Source organism: Panicum hallii, chromosome 4, assembly GCF_002211085.1.
Source record: "Panicum hallii strain FIL2 chromosome 4, PHallii_v3.1, whole genome shotgun sequence".
Taxonomy (NCBI): domain Eukaryota; kingdom Viridiplantae; phylum Streptophyta; class Magnoliopsida; order Poales; family Poaceae; genus Panicum; species Panicum hallii.
The window spans coordinates 11,142,500-11,166,828 of NC_038045.1; the positions used below are offsets into that span (position 1 = coordinate 11,142,500).

The following is a 24,329-nucleotide window of genomic DNA, read 5'->3' on the forward strand; positions in this document are numbered from 1 at the left end:
GGCATGAAGATACAATTTATCTCAGTAAATAAGCTGTCAACACTTCATTATGAAATTTTTGCGGCAGTTCCCCTTCAAAATGAGGGTATCGCCCCTGATGTTCATCCATTTTACATGTATGCATCTCAAATTTTCGTGACGAATTTGTGTGCAACTTTAGCTTTCGTGTAACATTCAGATTAGTTGCCACAATGTAGTTTGAACGCCAACGAATCACAGACTAATAATATCACATATTCCTTACGATAAAAGGTGCAATAGCAACATCGATGGTACAAATATGGGAAGTCAGTGCAGTATAGGACCTCAGAACCTACCTCTCCCAGGAAAGCATGGATAAATGAGGATCGATGACCTCAGAGCACCAACCTAATGTGAGTGAGGAAACATTTGGACTTGTGCTTGACCATACGTAGCCCCGGTTCACTGGGCAACAACCTCCACACCAGTTAAGACAGTCACTGTGACAGAGTCATACTCGTCCTGATCATTGTCAACCATGAAGCTACTGGCAATGCAAAACCTCTGTGAGCCAAGGTTCACCAGGTTACACGTTACCTGCCACCAGTTATCCGGCAGTTCAAATTCCATACCAATATGCTGAACCACTGGCTGGCGGTGAAGAACCCGCAGCAGTGGAGAGGTTGTCCAAGGTGCACAAGTCATATGGGCCGCCATCTGATGATAAGCCAAGCCAGAGGCCCAACTCAGGGGCATACTCAGCTATGAAAGGCAGCACCGAATCACCGGTCCACCTTGTTCCACTCACGGGTCACCGTATCGAAGCAGTAGGTGGCTTTGGTGGTTGCCACACATATCTTAATGCTGTCAACCACAGTGAAGTGAGCCTGAAGGGGGGCCTCACACGCTGGTTCCTTCAAGAATGGTGGCTGAGGGAGTGGATCCCAACACCAGCTCCCCACAGGGTCATAGGAAAGAACCTCAAAACAGTACGATCTGGTAGGGTTCATATCCATGATGTACAGTCTGTCTGTGATTTCCGAAGTCAGATCTGCCATTGGTAGTAGCATCCGGGATGGAGACAGCCACAGAATTGGGTTCCTTGGGCGAATTCAGCTTGGGGATGGCAATCAAGGAGTGCAACTCGGTGTTGTATAGTCTTGCATTGCCTGCCACATCTGAGCAGAGGATCTTGTTCTTGTTCTCGCCAAAGAGAGCGAGCGCACTAATCGAACTGTAGGGATTGGACACAGCCGGCGTGTATGGTTGGTAGTGTATGCTCGGCCTAGGCAAACAATGTTAAATATCTAGGCAATTTCCGGTATATTTTAATTCCAAATATTACTAGTAATTTCATGATATAAATGAGTGATAATGTGTGTACAAGATATGTGCATGTGTTCATGTTATTCTCACTAATAAGCATGAACAAAGAATTAAACCAGAGTAGGTTTAGTAGGTACCCCAAGGCGGGACCAGTGCCGGAGGCACCGGTTGCGCCGTTACCAGCTGGAATAGACATGCTATTCGACTGGTCTTGCTCGAAGTAGCCGAACTATATCGATGCAGGAAAATATTCGCAGTGCAGTCCGACGAACGGTTACGCCGGGAAGTAGTCGTCCCACGAACGGTCACGCCGGGAAGTAGACGAAGGAGTCATTCAGGGAGCGAGCAGTCGCGTCAAGACGCTCCCCAAAAACCTAATTGCCCGCGTCCCGTGCAGGACCTTCAGCGAGCAGAGGTTCCGGAGGCTCTGCTCTCGCTAGAACTGTGCGCGCAATACTAGTGGTGGGAATGGCAGAAAGCAACTGAGGGAGAAGGGAGAGGTCTCCTGAAGAGGAGTACCTGGATCAAGTGCTGAGGTGAGTCAGGATGGGAGGAGAGGGTGCAGGTTTATATAGGCGCGAGATGCCTCAGGTTCAACGAACCTGAACGTCATGAATGACTTTGATGAGCGGCAGTTAATGTGCCTCAGGTTCAACGAACCTGGACGTCGTAAAGAGCCTTCAATGTCCGGTCATTATTGTTGACATTAACCCTCTGTTTTAATGCTCTTTACTGCAAAACGTCCTTCTCATCTCACCGCACCGCACCGCACGTCACGTCACGTCCGGCCGCGCACGCGCACCGCACCGCCCGTCCGGCCGGCCGGCCGCGCCTCGGCCTCGGCCTCGGCCTCGGCCACGGCCACGGCCGGGCGAGGCGAGCGAGCGCGCGCGCGTGTGGTTCACCGTCCTCCTCTTATCGGCTTCACAAGCGGTGTACACGAAGTCCACCTTTTAAGTCAGTTGAGATCCTCCTCAATTCCCGGTACGGAATTAAGTATTGATTCCCTAGCATTAATAGTGGGCTTTAAATTCTTTTAATGCATTAGAATGAATGGGCCAAGCCCATTACTCCAACAATCCCCACCAAGAAATTCAAGCCACACTAGAAATGCCCTCATTCCCTCATTGATATACCAGTATTCGACAGAGACTGTTAAGTTGAACTTCCATCTAGAACAAAGGCTACACTTATTCACAACTGTGCAATGGACTATGCCTTGAATTGCCAGTTTTGTGCAAACAAGTTTGACCAGAGCCCTACACTGGTACTAGGCTGCAAGAGCATCCCCGCGGTTTGGAGCTTATAAGTTATACTCCAGGCCCTTCATGAGTTTCTAGAGAATACCCAATTCTCATAGACCATGACCAGTGGTCAGACTCATATAGGTGTGTTCCTTTCAGATGTTCTGTAGGACAACATCTTTGTTTCATGAAAACAACTCATTTGTTTAAGAGAAACCACCTGGTACACATTAAGGTATAGACCAACCTGCCATACAGATTAGAAGAGAAATGCACCTTATACACGGAATGAGCCCTTTTCACAAAGGTTCTCTTCTCATAGTCAGACTTTAGTTTGTTTCACCATCCTAATTCACGGGATCTCCTATCACATAGGACAGGTTTCCACTACAGAATGACTCACGTGGGTCTCAAGCCCAATTCCATAGATGCATTATCTATCACATTTCGTGAAAGACCCTTTATAAACTGATCTGCCAGATTTTTAGCCGTCTGAACATAGTCCAGGGCTATAACTCCGGAGTTTCTCAATTTTCTGACAGATTTCAACCGCCTTTTCACATGTCTAGATGACTTCATGTTATCCTTTGAACTATTCACCTTGACAATTACCGTTTGATTGTCACAGTTCATTAGGATTGTCGGTAACGGTTTTTCAACTATCGGCAAGTCCATAAGGAGCTCACGAAGCCACTCAGCCTCAACAGTGGCGGTATCTAATACTGTGAGTTCTGCTTCCATAGTTGACCTCGTTAAGATGGTCTGCTTGCAAGACTTTCAGGAAACAGCTCCACCACCAAGTGTAAATACATATCCACTTGTGGCCTTTATCTCATCAGCATCAGAAATCCAATTTGAATCACTATACCCTTCTAGTACCCTTGGGTACCTGGTGTAGTGAATTCCATAGTTCATTGTCCCCTTCAGATAGCGCATTACTCTTTCAAGAGCCTTCCAATGATCATCTCCCGGGTTTGAAACAAACCGGCTCAGTTTGCTTACAGCAAACGAGATGTCAGGTCTTGTAGCGCTCGCTAAATACATTAATGAACCAATGATCTGAGAATATCTCAGCTGATCTCGCATTATCCTTTTGTTCTTTCTAAGAATTAAACTGGCATCATATGGTGTTGAGACAGGTTTATAGTCGCTATAACCAAAGCGACTTAACACCTTCTCCATATAGTGAGACTGTGTAAGAATCACCCCACCATTGATCTCTTTTACCAGTTTTATATTAAGGATAACATCAGCTTCTCCTAGATCCTTCATCTCAAAATTTTGAGATAAAAACTCTTTGACTTCTTTAATAACATTAAGGCTAGTGCCAAAGATCAGTATGTCATCCACATACAAGCACAAAATCACTCCTTCAGCCCCACCATAGCGATAGTACACACATCTGTCAGCTTCGTTCACAACAAAGCCGGTAGAGGTCAAAGTTCTATCAAACTTTTCATGCCACTGCTTAGGCGCTTGCTTGAGACCATATAAAGATTTTAACAACTTACAAACCATTCCTTCTTGACCCTTTGATACAAACCCATCCGGCTGATCCATATAGATCTCCTCTTCTAACTCTCCATTGAGGAAAGCCGTCTTAACGTCCATCTGATAAACGAGAAGACCATAAGAGGCTGCCAGGGAAAGTAACACTCGAATTGTAGTCAATCGGACAACTGGTGAATAAGTGTCAAAGAAATCTTCTCCTTCTTTTTGGGTATAACCATTGGCCACAAGCCTAGCTTGTACTTTTCAATAGTACCATCTGGCCTAAGCTTTTTCTTGAACACCCACTTGCATCCAACCGGTTTACATCCATAAGGATGTTCAACGACCTCCCAGGTTCCATTAGACATAATAGAATCCATCTCACTCCTTACTGCTTCCTTCCAATAGTCAGCATCAGGAGATGAATATGCCTCTTCAATGGTTCTGGGTGTATCATCTATGAGGTATACAATGAAATCATCACCAAAAGACTTTACAGTCCTTTGTCTCTTGCTCTTTCTCGGAGCATCATTGTTATCTTCCTTAGGATTTTCTACAAGTGTATGTTCATTGTGTTCTATTGGCTCAGCAGAGCCATCATCCTCGATGAACTCTTGCCTAGATGAACTTGTTTCATCTCTCATGGGAAAAATGTTTTCAAAAAGTGTAGCATCTCTGGATTCCATTATAGTACCAACATACATGTCAGGTACTCCAGATTTTACTATTAAAAATCTATATCCAACGCTGTGAATAGCATAACCTAGAAAGATACAATCCACAGTTTTAGGTCCAACCTTACGTTTCTTGGTTATTGGCACACTCACTTTTGCCAAACAACCCCATGTACGTAAGTATGACAGTGTTGGCCTTTTCTTCTCCCATTCCTCGAATGGAGTTATCTCTTTATTCTTTGTAGGAACACGGTTTAGGACATGATATGCAGTCAATATAGCCTCACCCCACCATTCCTTGGAAAGTCCCACTGTATCTAACATGGCGTTAACCAAATCCGTTAGAGTGCGGTTCTTTCTTTCGGCAACCCCATTTGACTGAGGTGAATAGGGAGGCGTCCTCTCATGAATAATACCATGTTCCTCGCAGAATAAAGTAAATAAATTTGAAAAATACTCGCCACCACGATCTGACCTAACTCTTTTGATCTTTCTCTCAAGTTGGTTTTCTACTTCAGCTTTATAGATTTTAAAGTAGTGTAAAGCTTCATCTTTTGACTTCAACAAATAGATGTAACAAAATCTAGTACTATCATCAATCAAAGTCATGAAATATTTTTTACCACCTTTTGTCAACACTCCATTCATTTCGCACAAATCAGAATGAATTAATTCTAAGGGTGCCAAGCTCCTTGCCTCCGCGGTCTTATGAGGCTTACGAGTTTGTTTTGATTCAACACATACATGACACTTAGAATTTTTGACAAAAGTGAACTTTGGAATTAAGCTCAAATTAGCTAAGCGCATCATACAACCAAAATTAACGTGACAAAGCCTCGAATGCCAAACACTTATTTCATCAACGTTAATAACATTGTATGCAACTTTATTACAAACATCTGACAAAGAAAGACGGAACAAGCCTCCGCTTTCATAACCTTTTCCAACAAAAGTACCAAACTTAGACAAGATATATTTATTGGACTCAAAGACTAATTTGAAACCATCTCTACACAGTAGAGAGCCGCTGACTAAATTCTTCTTGATGGTGGGGACATGCTGCACGTTCTTCAGCTGCACGGTCTTCCCCGAAGTAAACTTCAGATTTACCGTACCAACACCAAGAACACGCGCATGTGATCTGTTCCCCATCAGCAAGGAGGAAGTCCCGCCGGTCTGGTAAGAAGAGAACAAAGAAGCATCAGCACAAACATGAATATTAGCGCCAGTGTCAACCCACCACTCGGGTGAACCAAAGACTGAAAGAACAGTAGGTAATAAATTACCGTACCCCGATGTTCCTCCAGGCTCGCTAATAACCATGTTGGCGGAGTCGTTGCCTTTGTGGTTCGGACACTTTGCAGCAAAGTGATCCGTACTAGCGCACACATAGCAAGCTCCCGTCTTCTTCTTCTTCTTAAAAGTGGTTGTCTTCTTAGTCTTTGGTTGGTTCTGCGGTGGCTTTTTCTTGTTCTTGTGGGAGTTGTTCTTCTGAACAAGATTGGCACTCGAAGCACCAACAACTCCTTTCCCACGTATGTCCTTTGCTCTCGCCTTCTCCTCAACATCAAGAGTCCCTATGAGTCCATCTATTGTGAACTCCTGTCTGTTGTGTTTTAGAGAAGTAGCATAGTCCTTCCAAGAAGGTGGCAGCTTAGAGATTATACGTCCGGCCACAAACTTATTGGGTAACACACATGGGGACTCTTTGCTGCAATTTTTGAGATCTTTTGCCAGAGTATGTCTTTCATGAGCCTGTTCCACTACAGAACGGTCTTCAACCATCCTGTACTCAAGGAACTGCTCCATGATATACAACTCACTCCCGGCGTCAGATACTCCATATTGAGCCTCAAGAGCATCCCACAATGCTTTGCCAGTTGGCAGCCGGATATAAGAATCCACCAGGTTATCACCGAGAACACTAATGATCAAGCCTCGAAAGAGGATATCAGCCTCATCGAACGCACTCTCTTCCTCTGGAGAGAATTGTTCAGGCTTACCCTCTTTCACATGGATCACTCTCGACAGTGTTAACCACAGTATAAGCCGCTCTTGCCAACGTTTGTAATTTGAACCATCAAAAGGTGGTGGTTTGATTGATGCAGTAAAACTAGATACCGAAAGCCTATTAACAAAATTAGGTTTTTGGAATGTTAAATATCTAGGCAATTTTCGGTATATTTTAATTCCAAATATTACTAGCAATTTCATGATATAAATGAGTGATAATGTGTGTACAAGATATGTGCATGTGTTCATGTTATTCTCACTAATAAGCATGAACAAAGAATTAAACCAGAGTAGGTTTAGTAGGTACCCCAAGGCGGGACCAGTGCCGGAGGCACCGGTTGCGCCGTTACCAGCTGGAATAGACATGCTATTCGACTGGCCTTGCTCGAAGTAGCCGAACTATATCGATGCAGGAAGATATTCGCGGTGCAGTCCCACGAACGGTTACGCCGGGAAGTAGTCGTCCCACGAACGGTCACGCCGGGAAGTAGACGAAGGAGTCATTCAGGGAGCGAGCAGTCGCGTCAAGACGCTCCCCAAAAACCTAATTGCCCGCGTCCCGTGCAGGACCTTCAGCGAGCAGAGGTTCCGGAGGCCCTGCTCTCGCTAGAACTGTGCGCGCAATACTAGCGGTGGGAATGGCAGAAAGCAACTGAGGGAGAAGGGAGAGGTCTCCTGAAGAGGAGTACCTGGATCAAGTGCTGAGGTGAGTCAGGATGGGATGAGAGGGTGCAGGTTTATATAGGCGCGAGATGCCTCAGGTTCAACGAACCTGGACGTCATGAATGACTTTGATGAGCGGCAGTTAATGTGCCTCAGGTTCAACGAACCTGGACGTCGTAAAGAGCCTTCAATGTCCGGTCATTATTGTCGACATTAACCCTCTGTTTTAATGCTCTTTACTGCAAAACGTCCTTCTCATCTCAGCACGTCGCACCGCACGGCCGCGCCGCGCCGCGCCTCGGCCTCGGCGAGGCGAGCGAGCGCGCGCGCGTGTGGTTCACCGTCCTCCTCTTACCGGCTTCACAAGCGGTGTACACGAAGTCCACCTTTTAAGTCGGTTGAGATCCTCCTCAATTCCCGGTACGGAATTAAGCATTGATTCCCTAGCATTAATAGTGGGCTTTAAATTCTTTTAATGCATTAGAATGAATGGGCCAAGCCCATTACTCCAACAAACAACTCAGGCTTCCTATTTTTTCGGTGCCATTCTTCTTCATCTTTGCTTTAGCCTTTGCTTCCAGTGCTTCTGCAGCTGATGGGTAGAAGAGCTTCGACACGTCCATGTGCCTCAACGAGTACAAGCCACGCCCCTCATTCAACACCAAATGCAGAGACTGACGGCTCAACTTCTGGCAGCTCATCTTCCACTGTAGTAGTTCTGTCCAAACAAGAGAATCATTACATAAACGGCGTTGCTAGCGTCCGGACGTCCGATCCGTCGGACGCTCCGTTGGTCCATCGCAACATCGAAAAATAACATCTACAACATAAAAAATAAACTTTTGCAATATAGAAAATCAACGTTTGCAACATTAAAAAACATATCGAAAAAATAAGGAAAAAACCGCCGCAACATCTGTTTCATGTTTCATGGAATATTCAAAATCCACGTGAACATCTCAATGAAAATGGAACATCCGGATTAAGCACTTGCAATATTTGTAAAGCATATGCAACATCGCAACATCCAGATCTACTTTGCAACATCCACATGAAACACTTGCAACATTCTTCTAAAACATCTTAAACACGTGGAACATACGCTTGCAACATGCACAAAAACCTGCCTGCTGCCCCGCCACGGATGCCGCCCAAAGCTCCTCTGTCGGCCAGTGCCGGGGAAGCTGCGGGGAGTGGCGGCCTGCGGCTGGCCGCGCTGCTTCACCCCCCCTCCCGCCGCGCGCGGCACCGCTCTGCCTTGCGCCGCGCGGCCTCCGCCTCCAGCCGCGCTGCTCTGCTCTGCTCTGCTCCGCTTGCACGCCGCTGCGAGCTACTCTGCCCGCACCTGAGCGCGCCTGTGCCGCTCCACCCTACACGCTCCGCCGCCTCGCACCCTGCACACGCCTCGGCCTCGAGCCGAACCGTTGGGATCCACACCGGCTCCACGCCGCGTGGAAGGAGAGGGGCAGGGAGGGGACCACCGGGTGGAGGCGCCGGGAGGAGAGAGACGCCGGGGTTGGGGAGGATGATGCTAGGTGGGTGAGGCGCCGCTGCCGGTGTTGGGGAAGGAGCCACCGGGTGGGGGAGGAGGACTCCGGGATGAGCGAGGGAGCAGGCGGCGCACGCAATGAAGGGGGCGAGAGGCGGGCGAGGTAGCGAATGAGTAGATAGGGGCGTCCGATGGATCGAACGCCCTATCCCTAGCTTTACCGTTACATAAATCAGCAATATGAACGAGCGACATAAATTAATTCTCTTTTGTTTTGTTGATACTCTGAATGACACTCAAAAAGAAAAAGGCAGACATTCAATGGCGGAGGCTGATAAATCTGGAATCTGGATGCCCACTTTGACAGAGGATTTATTTTGTGTGATTTAGCCGTCTATCACTAAAAGCAACCCACGAGCATTTTCTGCACATTATGCAAAACTACAGAGAATATATTAAAGATTTAGAGAAAGGCACAAATTTATTAAAAAACTTAGCCCTCAATCAACAAACATTGCTATCTATTTCAGCATAGATCTGGAACAACCTAGCCTAGCACACAATTCTAGCACAAATCAAAGAGCCTTTCAGCATGATCACGATCCCTCGTTGTAGCAAGTGACAAACGGTTTGTGGCGACAGATCATTCCATTCCATCACTGGTGGGGGGGGGGGGGGGGGCTGAGCATTAACGGTAGCTGGCGGAGAAATGGACAGGTCCCCAAGAAGCACTGCTGTGTGGATCAGGGTGGCGAAGAAAGGGAGGAGAGCAGAGAGCATCTCGGATTCCGTCTATCGCTCGCAGACCAAGGGCGGGGCGGGGCGGCGAGTGAGGCAGCTGCAAGAAAGGGGAGGGGAGGAAAAGGAGGGGACAGGATCGTGGCCTTAATTGGGCCCAATGCTGCAAATACAATTTGGGCCTAACTTGTCGGCTCATTCCAGGCCCATCACTTGGCCAATGATTAATGCTGCCATTCCTCGATTAGGGAGGATGATCTCGATTCATCAAGGAGGAGGTCGATATGAACTCGATTTATGAGCGGCTTTGCCTACGAGAAGGTGGAGCAGGTGGAGAAAAAAAACATAGCTCCGGCTCCACCCTTGGAGTAGGCAGTCGGAGCCCTCCCAAATAGGCCTGGGTATTTCCAAAATTCGGTCATCGGAAACACAGGACCGATCGGTTCTTAAAGATTTCAGGAACCGAGAAATTTAGGTTCGGTCTTCGGTTGAAACCGAAAAACCGAACAGCATCAGCTTGCACTTGACACGAACTTCACAGGAGTGTATTGTAAAGAACAAGCAAATTTTCAGAAGTATAGAACAAGCACAAGATATATAAACTCAACAGCACATCCATTAAACACGATAGAAGTCCAATAACTTGGCAATTTAGACTAAAAGTTCAATCCAGCAACCAAATAATATTTTCTCACAACACAACTCATCATCAGCACGACACAGGAGAACAACTTAACACTAACAGCAACCATCAACTCAGCAGTTTGCACTGTGCGCCCGTCCTCCCGAGCAGGACGAGGACCCGAAATTGAGCTAATGGGCTTGGGCCGAAATTGAGTACTGGGCTTTAATGGTTAGTTCAGGGTTTTTGGGCTTCCGGTTAACCGAGGCCTACTCCCAAAGGGGCTCTTAGAAATTGCCGGTTCCAACTCTGAAGATATGTTGATGCCGGAAATCAGGCGGGGACGCTCACGAGAGCTCTTGCGCAGGTAGTGACCATCTCCTTCCTAGAGCGGTAGAGCCTGGGCCTAAAACCCCTGAGCTCGGTATCCCAATTCCGGCTTTCTCACCTTAATAAACCCTAACACGCCGCCTCCGCCCGACGCCATGCGGCGCCACCACCACATCCTCGCCCTCCTCCGCCGCGCCGCCGCCTCCACCTCGACCGCATCCCAGCGCGCGGACCCCCTCCTCTACCACAACCCTGCCCCACCCCGAAATGGCGCCGCCGTGCTCTTCTCCACGCGCCTCTTCTCCTCCCGCGGCCGCTCCGTGGCCGGCGCCGCTAAGAGCCTGGTGGAGGACGAGGCGGACCTCAGCGACTGGATCAGCGACCTCAAGACCGACTCGTTCCACCTCGGGCTCAGCAGCGGTGACGAAGGCGACGCGCCATCCACCCGCAGGCCCCCCACCGGCGCCTCCAGGGGCGGCCGGGGTGGGCGGGACTCGAGGGGTTCGTTCTCGAGGTCGAGGTTTGGCGGCGGCGAGTTCGGTGGCGATAGGCGCGGCGGCTTCGAGCGGAGGGGGAGGGTAATGAGTAGTGACCTGGATGATGATGAGGATGATTCCGGGTTTGGTTCCTCGAGGGGAAGGCGAGGGCGGGGTGGGAGGTCGTCGGGGCTTGCGATGAGAGGAGGGAGGGGAAATGGGTTTGATGACGAGGCCGGGTTTAGGTCTCCTAGGGGACAGCGAGGCCGTGGTGGGAGAGGGTCAGGTGTGGCGCGGAGGGGAGGGAGTTACAGTGATTTGGATGATGGTGATGCTGGATTTGGGCCTTCGAGGGGAAGACAGGGTCGTGGTGGAAGGATGTCTGGTTTCTCGCAGAGAAGAGGAAGAGGGAGTGATGACAGTGAGGAGGACGATGATGATGCCGTTGGGTTTGGGCGTTCTGAAAGAATGCAGCATCGGGGTGGCAGGAGAGGGGGAAGGGCAGAGAGTGTCGGACCGCATCAAGGCTGGAGCAGGAGTGATTTGGGTGTATCGCGGAGGGGAGGGAGGTATAGTGATTTGGATGATAATGATGATGATCGTGACATCGGATTTGGATCCTCGAGGGGAAGACGGGGTTGTGGTGGAAGGATGTCTGGTGTGTCGCAGAGAAGAGGGAGGGAAAGTGATTTGGATGACGACGAGGATGACGATGACGATGATGATGTGGTTGGCTTTGGTGATTCTGGTGCTAGGGGAGTGAAAAAGTTTGATTTTGGCTTGTCAGAGGATGATGATGAGGTGGGGAAAGTTGATGAGGATGATGACCCATCAGGTTTCGAAGATGATCTCTTTGATGATGAGGGCGGTAAGGAGTCCGGCTCTTTTAAATTAGACAAAGAAGAGGAAGTTAAACATAAGAGTATAGCGGGCACAAGAAGTACTGGAGGCAGTGATTCTTATCTGAGCCAGAAGAGGTAGCTCTTACTCAACTATGAAATAATGCTGAATAGCATTTATTCCTTTAAGCTGAGCTGTTTCTGTTAATTGCTGGTATGGCTCTGTTTGGTACATAGGTAATTGGTTCTCTTTTTCTTGATGTAAATTATGCTTAGATTATTGATAAATGACCATCACGGCAATATGTGAAAAATGGTAGTTCGTATTTTCTAATTGCCAAGTGCACATCATGTTTACTTTCACCATCTGTAATCTATGGTACTTATATGATGTTTGACTGCATCATTTCCATGTCAACAGCAACTACTATATTGTTCAAAGTTTCTGCATCTGCTTCCAACTTGGCTGCAACACCTCCTACCATTCATGTTGTTTGGTGGGTTTCTTTCTTAGTGTAACAGGTTCAGTGGTCCACTGGATGTAGCAGCATTATTAGAAACCTGAGTATTTTTCTGTCCTCAAAAGGTGGACAAACTATGCGTGGGCTTGAGGATCATTCTGCAAGAATACTATGAATGAGTTTTTACTATCATCTGAGCTATGGTCGACTGCATCTAGCTGCACCCACAGCATTGGTATTTGAAATACACAAACAGTGCACATTTTGAATCCAGAACAAGTGTCATTGGTAGTCGCGTTTGGCAGAGCTCCCAGAGCTGATTCTCTGCTGAATCCAGCAAGAGCTCTGCCAAACAGTTTTTCAGAGAGAAGTGATTCTTTGCTGATTCTGTGGAGTGATTATCTGAAATGAATTAAGAGGCTGGGAGCTGGAAAAAATAGCTTCTCCTGATTCTGTGAAGTGATTCTCCATCCTGATTTTAAGAGTTTATGCTAGAGAATCAAAGAGAATCACCTTCAGCCACAGAATCACTTCTCTTAGAGAATCAGCTCCCACAGAGAATCAGGATCAGTTGGAGCTCTACCAAACTGGCCCTTAGCATCTACTCGCTATAGGGAATGGAGTATTATAGATGGGGCCATGGAGGAATGGTATAGGGATGGATTGCATTGTTTATATCATCTGAGATTGTAGGTTAAGGTTCTTAATGATATTGATCTTGGTATTTAAGTTATTACTATGAACCCTCACGTTTGTTTCTTTGAACTTCGAAGCACAGTTTTGTAATGAGTTGTCTTTGTCTTTGTCGCAAAATTTGGAGGGCACAATGCAACAAACTGTTTGCTAATTTTTTCCTGAATTGTTCATGCATGTACTGCAAAAGGTTTACTTATAGCCTCCATGCTGATGGATATTCTTCCATTTCCTGACAGGTTTGATGAATGCCCACTATCTCCCTTGACACTAAGAGGTGTTAAGGCTGCTGGGTATGAACGAATGACTGCTGTCCAGGAGGCTACTCTTCCCATCATTCTTCAAGGTTCATTTCAGTATTCTTTGTTGTATGTTTGACATTTTGTGAATTTACTTTATGATATTAATTTTGTTTCAGCAAATATATTAAGCTTATGCATAGGTACATTGTTGCCCACACATTTCTAATTTGTAATTTCTTGCCTTTTCGAGTTTCAGATCTATTTACCTGCCTTTTCCATTTCTCTAGAATTCCTGCTTTAAATTGCACAAGCTATCCATGTAGCTTACATATTATTTTAGCACCCATTAGTCTTCCTCAACTAGCTTGGAACTAAAAGGCTTTGTTGTTGTTGTTGTATTGTTAGTGAATCATCCATGTAGTTTATACATGAGTTACGTTGAAGTTCTTTGCACCCCTTTGGAAAAGCCATTCTCACAGTTGATGCGAGCATGTTTGGACCCTGCTAATGGTGTCAACATTTATGATATTATGCCTTCAACTCATAAACTTGTACAGAGTATGGAATCCTAGCATTACTTCTGAATTCCCTGGCTTAACGGAGGTGTTACAAGAACTTAGAAGAGATGCTGAAGTTCTCTTTATCCATCTATCTGTATGTTCGCCTACGAGAATAACATATGCAGAGATTTGTTGTTAAGAAAAAAAATTGAATGGCCTATTTTGCCTCCAAGTGGAAGCCCGCCAAAATTTTGTTACCATGGCACAATTATTTCTATGCATCAGAATTATTCGGGGATAAAAATATTGGGAGAGAAAACAAGTTTGAGACATTCTAGTTATCTGTGTCCAATGTTCAGGAAAAAAATATTAACATTGAATTTATGTAATTTTTAAGTAGTATATCATTCTGAGAGATAGGCAATCTGAACTGCACTAATTATGAAATGCATGTCTACAAAAAAATTTATGCCGCAGATGATTGTGAAAGCAGTTTATTTCCCACTTCAATTGTATATTTTCTATTCAGTTCTCACACAAACATGTCTCCTCTCTATAGGGAAGGATGTACTAGCCAAAGCAAGGACAGGAACTGGAAAAACTGTAGCTTTCTTGGTAAGTACCCTGCTGAATACTGAATATTCTTTTTTTTTTCTCGAATTGTAATGTACCACTGTTTTACCTTCAGCTTCCAGCCATTGAAGTTGTCTCAAAATTACCACCTGTCGATCGTGATCAAAAGAGGCCTCCCATCAGTGTTGTTGTAGTGTGCCCTACACGTGAGCTTGCTGATCAGGCTGCTGCAGAAGCTAACAAGCTTCTTAAATTCCATCCATCAATTGGAGTGCAGCTTGTAATAGGTGGCACTAGAATGGCTCTTGAACAGAAGCGCATGCATACTAACCCTTGCCAGGTGATTCAAATTATCTTGTTGAACTGAATAATTCTGCTGTTCTGTGTCATTTGTTCTGATATCTGACCCACAAGCAATGGTGAACGGCTGAATTACAGATTCTAGTAGCTACTCCAGGAAGGCTTAGGGATCATATGGAGAACACACCAGGGTTTGCTACAAGGTTAATGGGTGTCAAAGTTCTAATTCTTGATGAAGCTGATCGCTTATTAGATATGGGATTCCGATCTGATATTGAGAAAATAGTGGCTGCGCTCCCAAAACAGCGTCAAACACTCCTATTTTCCGCGACAGTTCCGGATGAGGTATCAGTGTAGTATACTTGTAACTCTTTACTGCTTGGTCAGTTTCCCATGTGTTTCTACTCTTCATGCTAGGTTCGTCAAGTATGTCACATTGCCATGAAAAGGGATCTTGAATTTGTCAACACTGTTCAAGAAGGAAGTGAGGAAACACATTCTCAGGTATTCGACAAACCGAATGTATATTGATTGCTCCTTAATTTTTAAATAATGGTGTGCTTATGATTACCATATTCAGGTGAAACAAATGCATTTAATTGCACCACTAGACAAACAATTCTCTATCCTATATGGTCTTCTAACTGATCATATCTCCGAAAATGTTGACTACAAGGTAAGTGTTAATTGCTACTGTCATCTTTATAGTTTCTTCTAGTTCTTTATATGTTCTGTACAATGACTGAGGAAACAAATGCAGGTGATTGTATTCTGTACAACAGCAAAAGTAACAAGCCTTGTTGCTGAGCTTCTGTCTGAACTGAAGTTGAATGTACGTGAGATCCATTCCAGGAAACCTCAAAGTTACAGAACCAGGATATCAAAAGAATTTAAGGAGTCAAAAGGTCTCATTCTTGTTAGCTCTGATGTATCTGCCCGGGGTGTTGATTATCCCAATGTCACGCTGGTTGTGCAGGTAACTAACCTCTTGTACGGTATTTAATTACTGTTGCAAATACAGATATATGCACTTTATGATACAAATCAGAAATTATGAAATTCCTAAATAAATCTGCTTACCTGCCATTCAGAAAATTCTTTCTCCATGCAGCTCACAGCTAGTTAATTGGAACTCTGAACTCATTATTAGCTTGCTTATCTTTTTACCTGCACATAGTTTCTAATTGAAGTGTCAATCTATCACCAATATTGCAGTTGGGGGTGCCAACTGACAGAGAGCAATATATTCATCGACTTGGTAGAACTGGTCGCAAAGGTAATGATGGGGCAGGAGTCTTATTATTGGCACCATGGGAGGAATATTTCTTGAGAAGTATCAAGGACTTGCCTGTTACAGAGGCAACACAACCATTAATTGATCTGGACACTAAGAAAAAGGTATGTAAATGATTCCAGTTCACATCTTTCTGTTGTATCTCTCCGTGCATTAACATTGGGCTTTTTTTTAACATCACCACTGATATATATGTATATGATTTGAAATATGCATTCTTAATATATTTCGACAATCAGCTAGCAGTTCCATTTCTATATCTATGTATTATGCCAGAACCTTGGACAGGATATTATCACTATGATGATTCTCTAAAGATCATAACAATGGGGCTAATCGAGCAGTACTATTGTAGGGATACATGTTCATGTAATCAATTTACTAACTAAACCAATGTTTCCCTGAGATATATGATGTTCAATGCAGTTCAGGTTATAATTTTGTAGTTCATATCAGCTGTCTATTTATGGAAAAGCCTTGCTTCCTGAATGATATGGGTATTTTACAAATTCTTTGACAAGACCATAACTGTCAACTGATTTAGGGATAGCTTGAATTTTCACCAAATTTATGTTTTGGATCTAACTATAGAGGATTTATGTTTTGGACCACAACAGCCTATATCCATTTAGGAATAGTTTTTTTTTTTGAGGAAAAGCCATCATGGAGAATTTTACTGTAAAAAACAGTGACATCCTCCACGATCCCATGCTATTGATAAAATCCGGGGATTTATCAACCCAATTACATGCAATCTTATGCAAAAATCTGGGGATTTATCAACCCAATTATATGCAATCTTATGCAAAAAAAAACTAGCTAATCATGAGCTGTGCCATTTTCTTACCTTGGACAAACGAGTAAACTGAACTCTCCCAATCGTCTCTTTCATCTCCGAGCACTCCATGAAGATCGCTGTTGCTTAGTTCCATATTTGATCCTGTCCAATGTAGACATTTACAATTTCTGGCATGAACATTATTGCATCTAATATCGTTTGCCAGGTTCAAACCACTCCACATTTCTAGCAAATACTAGTTTTCTGAAATGCCATCATGTTATCAAATGAATCCAGAACTAGGATGAATGGCTTACCCAGTTAAATGATGCGGTGGCTGCTGAGTATCAATCACATTTTGTAAGCAGCCAATCATTTTGCAAAACATTTTGCTGAGCACTATGTTGTCCTATCTGATAACTGCTTAGTATCGAACTATATATCATAGACAGAGCTTCGCATGCCATTGTTTCTTTTGGATAATAATCTGGTCGCTAACATATTGCATTATGCTACATTTCATGTTTTCTTATTGTGTGCAGGTTGATAAGGCTCTTGCACACGTGGAGGTTAAGGACAAGGAATCCGCTTACCAGGCATGGCTTGGTTACTACAATTCAAATAAGTTCATTGGACGTGACAAATACCAGCTCGTATCACTCGCCAACGAGTTCAGTAGAAGTATGGGTCTCAATAACCCTCCTGCAGTGCCTAAGCTTGTTCTCAGGAAGATGAGTCTGAACAACATTCCAGGTTTGCGAGCGAAATAGTTTAGTACAATGAAGCCAAGCCATGTTGCCGCATAGTCTAACATCTCCGATAAAACGCCCGTATTGGTAGGAGTTTTGGAGCTAGCTTAATAAAACAAGGTTGGTCATGCTCGCAGAAGTTCTTAAACTTCATAATATTGTCTTCATTCTTGTATCCTGTAAGGGCCTTGACAAAGCACGTAGTCATAGCTTTGGAGCACCATATTTTTGCGTTGGAGGCGGCCACGTGTACTCAATCCATCCTTTAGTAAAAGCCAGAAGAAGACACTGTATCTGTGCTGACATGATCAATGGAGACGGAGAACTGGTTGCGGGCACAACCAATCCAATGCCATGACCCATGTTGATGCTATTAATAAACACGTACCAAGCATACAATCAGCTTTGCATGTCGCCATGCCGGTGGCTGTCAATACTTAACAACATAAGGGTTGAGTGGCAAATAGACTTATTTTTAAGAATAGAAGCTAAGCTGCGCTGTACTGCTGTTGCATAATTAGCGTAATCATCTAGCAGGCTTAGAAAATAGAAATAGAGCAAGGAATGGCAGACATCGTGTACATTTATGTTTAAATAAAAATTGCAGGATAATTAATCCTCAGGCATTTGAGGAAAATACATGCATAGATAAGCTCTACCAACTTTATCTTCGTTGCAAGAACAGGACGATGACTGAGTACATGGTCTTCTCCCTCTGAAGGTGCTTTGCAACATTACGTGCGTATTCTCTGAACAGCTCATCCAGCATGGCTCCACCGAAATGGCTCGCAAACAAGGGCTCCATGACCGCTCTGATGCTCTTAGCAACATTCAGGCCACTTTGGAAGCTATCTTGGACAACACGATCTCCGGAGTCATCGTAAGGATCCCAGTTGGATCCAAACAGTCTGGAACTGACGTTGAACAGCTCGCTCTTTCTGACCACTGCCATCACTTCATCAACCGATGGGCCGTAAACGGGGAGATTGAAGGCATCAAGCTTTTCCTCTTGCACAAGGCCCTATTACAATATATGTGGAACTCAACAAATATAATTTTATTATAAACTTACAAAATTTAAGATTTTGCTACACAAATTACTATCGATGTATAATATCTACTCCATTATTGCTATGTACAAATAAAGACATAAACGATGGCTCCTTTTTTTGTTTTTATGACCAAGATTTTCTTCTTATTTTGTAGACGAGAGTATAGTTATCATATAGGATTACCAGGCTGAAAAGTCTGAGAGATCATCTTGTTTCATGTATATGATACAACAATAATTTTGTTCTGCCAACCATTTTCATTCTATTCTGTTGTACCTTGTGAACGAGAGACTGAACAGATTGTGCAAGTAGCCCACAAAGATGGTTCAGATCTCCTTTGTACACATCCTCATTCTTCCTCCCAAGAAACGTTAGCACCATCTGCCCACCAGAGACGAGTTCCTCATGCCGCAGCTTGAGGAAGAGCAACAAGTCCGTCTCGAACAGCTCTTGGTACAGTTTCACCACAGATAACGTTGTAGTCTTTGCAATGTAAATGTTTCCTTTGTTTAGGTAAGGTTTTGCGTCGACGTCGAGACCATCAGGAAGCTAAACAGGAAAACACTAATTTTAGAACGTTAGTGGTTATAAAAGTTTAAAAGCTGAGAGGTATAATAGCAACTCCAAACAAACCCGCGAGCGCCAATGGAGACAGTACGACGAGTGAAAGAGATGAACACTTTGCGAAGGGAAAAGCCTAGTATAGTAGGAGCCAGGCAGCCCAGCAATGTAAAAGGGAGGCGGTGTTCCTCCCTTGTGCTCCGCTGCAATCGACTCCTTGAAGTTTCCAAGTGAACGGAAGATATAGTTGAAGTCATTTTCCGGCAGATCATTGAGGAAGAATTGCACCTCCATTTGCTGGCTGTCACTCATGGCGTTGATCGCCTGGGAGACGAAGATGAGCGTGTTTTCTCCTGAAGAGCAGCCTAAGTCAGCAACCACCAGTTTTGGAGGGAGCACAGAGGAGCATATTTCTTTTACGGCCTTCTCAAGGACTTGTTTAGTCTCCAACAAAGCTTTTCTCTGTATGGTGCACGAAATGGAATATGTCAGAACAGAAGAATCAAATAACAGTAAGTGAGCATCTTTTGTGGATAAAGAGAATTACAAAGAGATTGGACACAAACTTGAAGCCTGGAGTTGTTGCTGTAGCTGCTTTCACTTTCCGCTTTCGCCATATGGAAGGCAGTATCCATCTTCATAGCTAGCCACCGAGAGCTTCAGCTTAGAACCTATTTGCTTTCGTGGAGCACAGCCGCACAGATTGAAAATGAATCAGTATAGGGGCACTGAATATATATATATTGGAAAACTCGTGCTTTTTAAAATTCTGTCTAATTATTAGTTAAAGTTACTCGCTCTTTTAACTTTTCTAAATATTATTATATCTAGATGCATAATAAAAAATATAACTAGTGAGTAATATGTGCTCTAATATTACGAGATGGCTCCTTCTAACTAGTTTGGTGGCCACCGACGCTGGTGATGGCGAAGTGAGTCGCACTGCGTGTTTGGCGGCAAACGGCCGGGGCCCAGCTTCCCATGCTCCGATCTCTTCTGCGTAGCACGTGGGACTACTGGTTCCTGGCCAACCACGTGTACTTATTCTCATTACTAAGCACTCGTAAAGTGCACACGTGCACCCGCACGTGTTTATTTATTTTTTAAATCTATAGCCGTCAAATCACGTCAAATTTGACCATTCAGATCTGTTTGGATGGGCTAAAATTAACATCTATTAGCACTTATCCCTTTTCTAAAGCTTTTAAGTCTTAAGTAAAGTTTAGCCCACCTTATTAGCACTCCCTTCCGGATGGACTAATGTTAAAGTTTAGCATTTGGATTCAAACACCCCCTCGTTCACTTTCGTGATAGAATATGACTTTAAGCCCATGTGTGACATATATTTTGTATTGTATATTGCAGGTGAGGCTCTGAAGAGGGAAAAGAACACTAATAGAAGTGAGACAATACGACGAGTGAAAGAGATGAACACTTTAGGAAGGAAAAATCCTAGTATAGTAGGAACCATGCAACCTAGCAATGTAAAATTGAGGTAGTGTTCCTCCCTTGTGCTCCGCTGCGATCGACTCCTTGAAGTTTCCAAGTGAACCAAAGATACAGTTGAAGTCGTTTCTGGGTAGATCATTGAGGAAGAATTGGACCTCCAGTTGCTGGTGGTCACTCATGGCCTTGATCACCTCGGAGACGAAGATGAGTGTGTTTTCTCCTGAAGAACAGCCTAAATCAACAACCACCAGTTATTCTTTCAAAGCGTTTTCAAGAACTTGTTTAGTCTCCAACAGTGCTTTTCTCTATATACAGTGCACGAAATCAAATATTATGTCAGAACGAAGGTAAACAACTGGTACTAAGTGAGCATCTTTGTGGATAAAGAGAATTACGAGGAGATTGGACACAAACTTGAAGCCTTGAGTTGTTGCTGTAGCTGCTTTCGCTTTCCCCTTTCGCCATATGGAAGTCAGTTTCCATGTTCATAGCTAGCCGCCGAAAGCTTCAGCTCAGAACTTATTTTCTTTCATGGAGCGCAGATTGCAAATGAAGCAGAAGTATAGAGCAATATGTATTGGAAACATTGTGATTGTTATAATTCACTTGGACCAGGTGAGCTATCAGGGCTCAATTTTGGTGATGCAACAGACAGCTTTTCTAGCATATTGATCTTTACTTATAACTCTGTTCTAAATTGCAAGTTGTTTTATTTTTCTTATAAGTCAAAACTTCTCTAATTGTGACCACTATATAGAGGAATTTACAAATATCTACGGCATCAAACTAGTTTTATTAGATAAATTGTGTAGTATATATTGATACTATATCTATTTGATATCTTAGATTTTAAAATATTTTTTATAAGCTTAATCAAAACTAAAACAATTTGACTTAAGACAAAACTAAAATGATCTACAATTCAGAAAGGAGAGGAGGAAGTAGTAGTCGGTTTGTGAAGTGATGCACAAGTAAATTTGACTACTTCCTTTGGTGTTTGAAAACTTGACGTTACAGTCTTTTGACTTGTCCTTGCATCAACTTATGTTTAGTGTGCACTGTTTTGCCCCAGAGTTTAATGTCGTATGCATACTCCTACAGTTTTCCTTTCCAAAGCCTATATATAGTAGCTTGTGAAATGGCATGCAACATGCATGTAGGAAGGGTCTGTTTTGTTTGCTGCTATAATTTACCTAACTTTTAGTTGCTTGGCCCACATGTCATAGATTGAAATTTCTTCTCTAACTTTGCTTAAGGTTAGATGGTTTATTGTCTTGCCACAAAAGTGTGACAAGACTAATCTTAGTAGCCTTAGGCAAGAATGGTGCACGGCAAAGCGAAGCGTCTAGCCCGCAGAAAAAAACCTGAACACTGGTGAACGGTACGTAATAGCAGTAATAGCAATGAGCCAATGACATCAGTAAGGATTAGGATTAGCCATGCTGGCTAAGTTATATGACTTAATAAGGAGTGAAATCACTACTCTAGTACTAGGTAAGCAGTGACATCATACTCAAGACTTATCGTATAGTGCTTTGCCCCTAAAAATAATACTGTTTTATAGAAAGCGAAACATATCGGGATCCTTAAACTTATACAATATCATCATCTATGTCCATGAACGTTCAAAATTAGTACAAAATTAATGTAGTTCCACTTATACCTGGAGATTATTTGCATGCAGGAGATTGCACACTTAATGGTGAGAAAATTTTGAAGAAAAATGCATCTAGAATGCCTTATTTGAAGACAAATTTTGAATGCTTCGATGCTATGTATTTAAGAACCGAGTTGCACGATTTTTCGCATATACTTGTGAACCCATGATTTATTCGGACCATTTCTCTTGAAACTAATGGTGAGATGAATTATGGGTAGGTAGCAAATTTAAAGATTAGATGAATATCATATGAGATAAACGAATGGTAAAGATAAGCCATGTAACCACAACTACGTGTGAAGATGCTTTTCCCCTTCACTCTGTTGGAGCGAGACTTCCGCATAAAGAGGAGCGTGCCCTCTAGCAGTCTCGTTTTTTTTTGAGGCAATGTCCGGAACTCTATTCATTGAAAATATAGTTGCAGTCATTGGCAAGTGCCTCTAAGAAAGTTTGGGGCACTGCCGTTCCAAATTACATGACTCTCATTCACCAAGACCCTCCTAGCACATTCATGTGCTGCTCTATATTAGCTTCTCGGCAAGCATAAGAAAATTTTACAGATAAACATTGTCTAACTAGCTCCTGGACATCATGCCAAATGCTTGCAAGCTAACCATCACGAGAATTTAGCAAACTTATAAGATTGATGCTATCTGATTTCACTATAATCTTGTTGAAGCCCATGGCGATTGCTACGCGAAGACCATCCCTCACCGCCACAGCTTCAGACATCAAAACATTTGAAAGATTCTTGTAAAAACGTGCTTTAGCTGCCACAAAAACACAATGCTCATCGCGGATCACCACCCCACTTGCTCTACTAGAACAACTCCAGCAATAATCCCTACTTCAGGATCTACTTTTTAAGTAGGGGCTTTCCTTACTTTCTGGGACTCTATTTATTGCACCCAACTCCAACAAGGGTCCCTACCTCTCAGCCCCTGTTTCTTTTTCTTTCCTATATTATGGTAATCTCTACGTATATCCTTTGTATCACACCACTACAATTCAAATGCAAATATTTCTAATGCATAGTCATGAACCCTATTCAAACTTATAATTTCAGACACAATAATTCAAATTCGTATTAAAAAAAATTTTCAAACAAAAAAAATATCAACAAGCATGAATGTAATGGAGACAACCAGCAAGGCAATACTCAGACACATATTTCACCACCAATGTTTCTTTATTCACTAAAAAATAATTACATGTAGCCATTGCAAGCTGCAAGCCACATATGAAACATGTCACCATTACGATAAAATCAAAGCGAATCATACTAGCTAGTGCCATGAAGCGCCCGCAAATGCTCCACAAGGTCATTTTGGAGTCTCTCATGAGCTTGTTTGTCCTCAATATCCAGATGCATCTTCAAAAACTCCTCAAGTAAGACTGGATCACGTCGTTGGTACTCCTCCGGCCTCAACACTTCACCACCATCCTGGTCATAGTCATAATCCACTTCCTCATTTCGCTCATCTCAATGATCATGTTGTGCATAATAATAGCAGATGTTATTATGTATATAGTGTGCTCTTGTCCCAAAATCTAGCTGGACCTCTCACCATGGCGAATCGAGCTTGTAGGACACCAAACGCTCTCTCCACATCCTTCCTCACCCCTTCTTGAGCTTTGGTGAAATGCACTTTCTTGTTGCCTTGAGGATTGCTATATCTCTTCACAAAAGTCGCCCAAGTAGAGTAGATACCATCCGCAAGATAGTATCCTATGGTGTACTTGTTAACCATGTACTCCACGGGTGGTGCAGTTTCTGAAGTTAGCCTCTAAAATAATGGTGATCTTTGCAAGACATTGATATCATTTAGAGAGCATGGCAGACCAAAGAAAGAATGCCAAATCCACAGATTGAGCAATGAGGTCATCATCACCATCGCAAGCTGCAAGTCGTATGAAACTATAAGCGAATTGAAATACAAATGGATGCAAGGCCGAAAACAAGTACATATTATATTTCTTTAGTTTTTGTACGTATAGTGCCTGTGTAAGCACAATTTATCAGTTTAAGTTACAGCTTGACAGCCAGTAAAATCAGAGCAATCCTTGCAGCAGTGTAAATAAAATTAAACTTCTATTGTGTGCATTAGAGTAGCACAGTAAACTAGCTTGTCACTTATTGATTGTTTGTGA

The 24,329-nt window shown here is 43.6% G+C and overlaps 2 protein-coding genes across 3 annotated transcripts; one reads left to right on the forward strand and one right to left on the reverse strand.

Annotated features, from left to right (window-relative positions):
* Window positions 1-10,557: 10,557 nt before the first annotated feature.
* LOC112889508 (DEAD-box ATP-dependent RNA helicase 31) lies at window positions 10,558-17,691 on the forward strand. 2 transcript variants are annotated; one of them, XM_025956199.1, is made up of 11 exons: window positions 10,558-11,576; window positions 11,613-12,004; window positions 13,260-13,366; window positions 14,322-14,377; window positions 14,451-14,675; window positions 14,774-14,980; window positions 15,053-15,139; window positions 15,216-15,311; window positions 15,396-15,611; window positions 15,851-16,033; window positions 17,250-17,691. In XM_025956199.1, exons 1-11 carry the CDS (start codon window positions 10,707-10,709, stop codon window positions 17,475-17,477), a joined length of 2,667 nt encoding a protein of 888 aa, XP_025811984.1. In that variant the 5' UTR covers window positions 10,558-10,706; the 3' UTR covers window positions 17,478-17,691. The 2 variants fall into 2 exon arrangements, with proteins under 2 accessions (XP_025811984.1, XP_025811983.1); XM_025956198.1 differs by having other exon boundaries at window positions 10,558-12,004.
* Window positions 17,692-17,998: 307 nt separating this feature from the next.
* LOC112889509 (anthranilate O-methyltransferase 1-like) lies at window positions 17,999-20,080 on the reverse strand. Its single transcript, XM_025956200.1, has 4 exons — window positions 19,636-20,080; window positions 19,142-19,531; window positions 18,785-19,057; window positions 17,999-18,477 (listed from the first exon to the last, which is right to left on the reverse strand). The coding sequence occupies exons 1-4, from the start codon at window positions 19,708-19,710 to the stop codon at window positions 18,121-18,123; spliced, it is 1,095 nt and encodes a 364-aa protein (XP_025811985.1). The 5' UTR covers window positions 19,711-20,080; the 3' UTR covers window positions 17,999-18,120.
* Window positions 20,081-24,329: the final 4,249 nt, after the last annotated feature.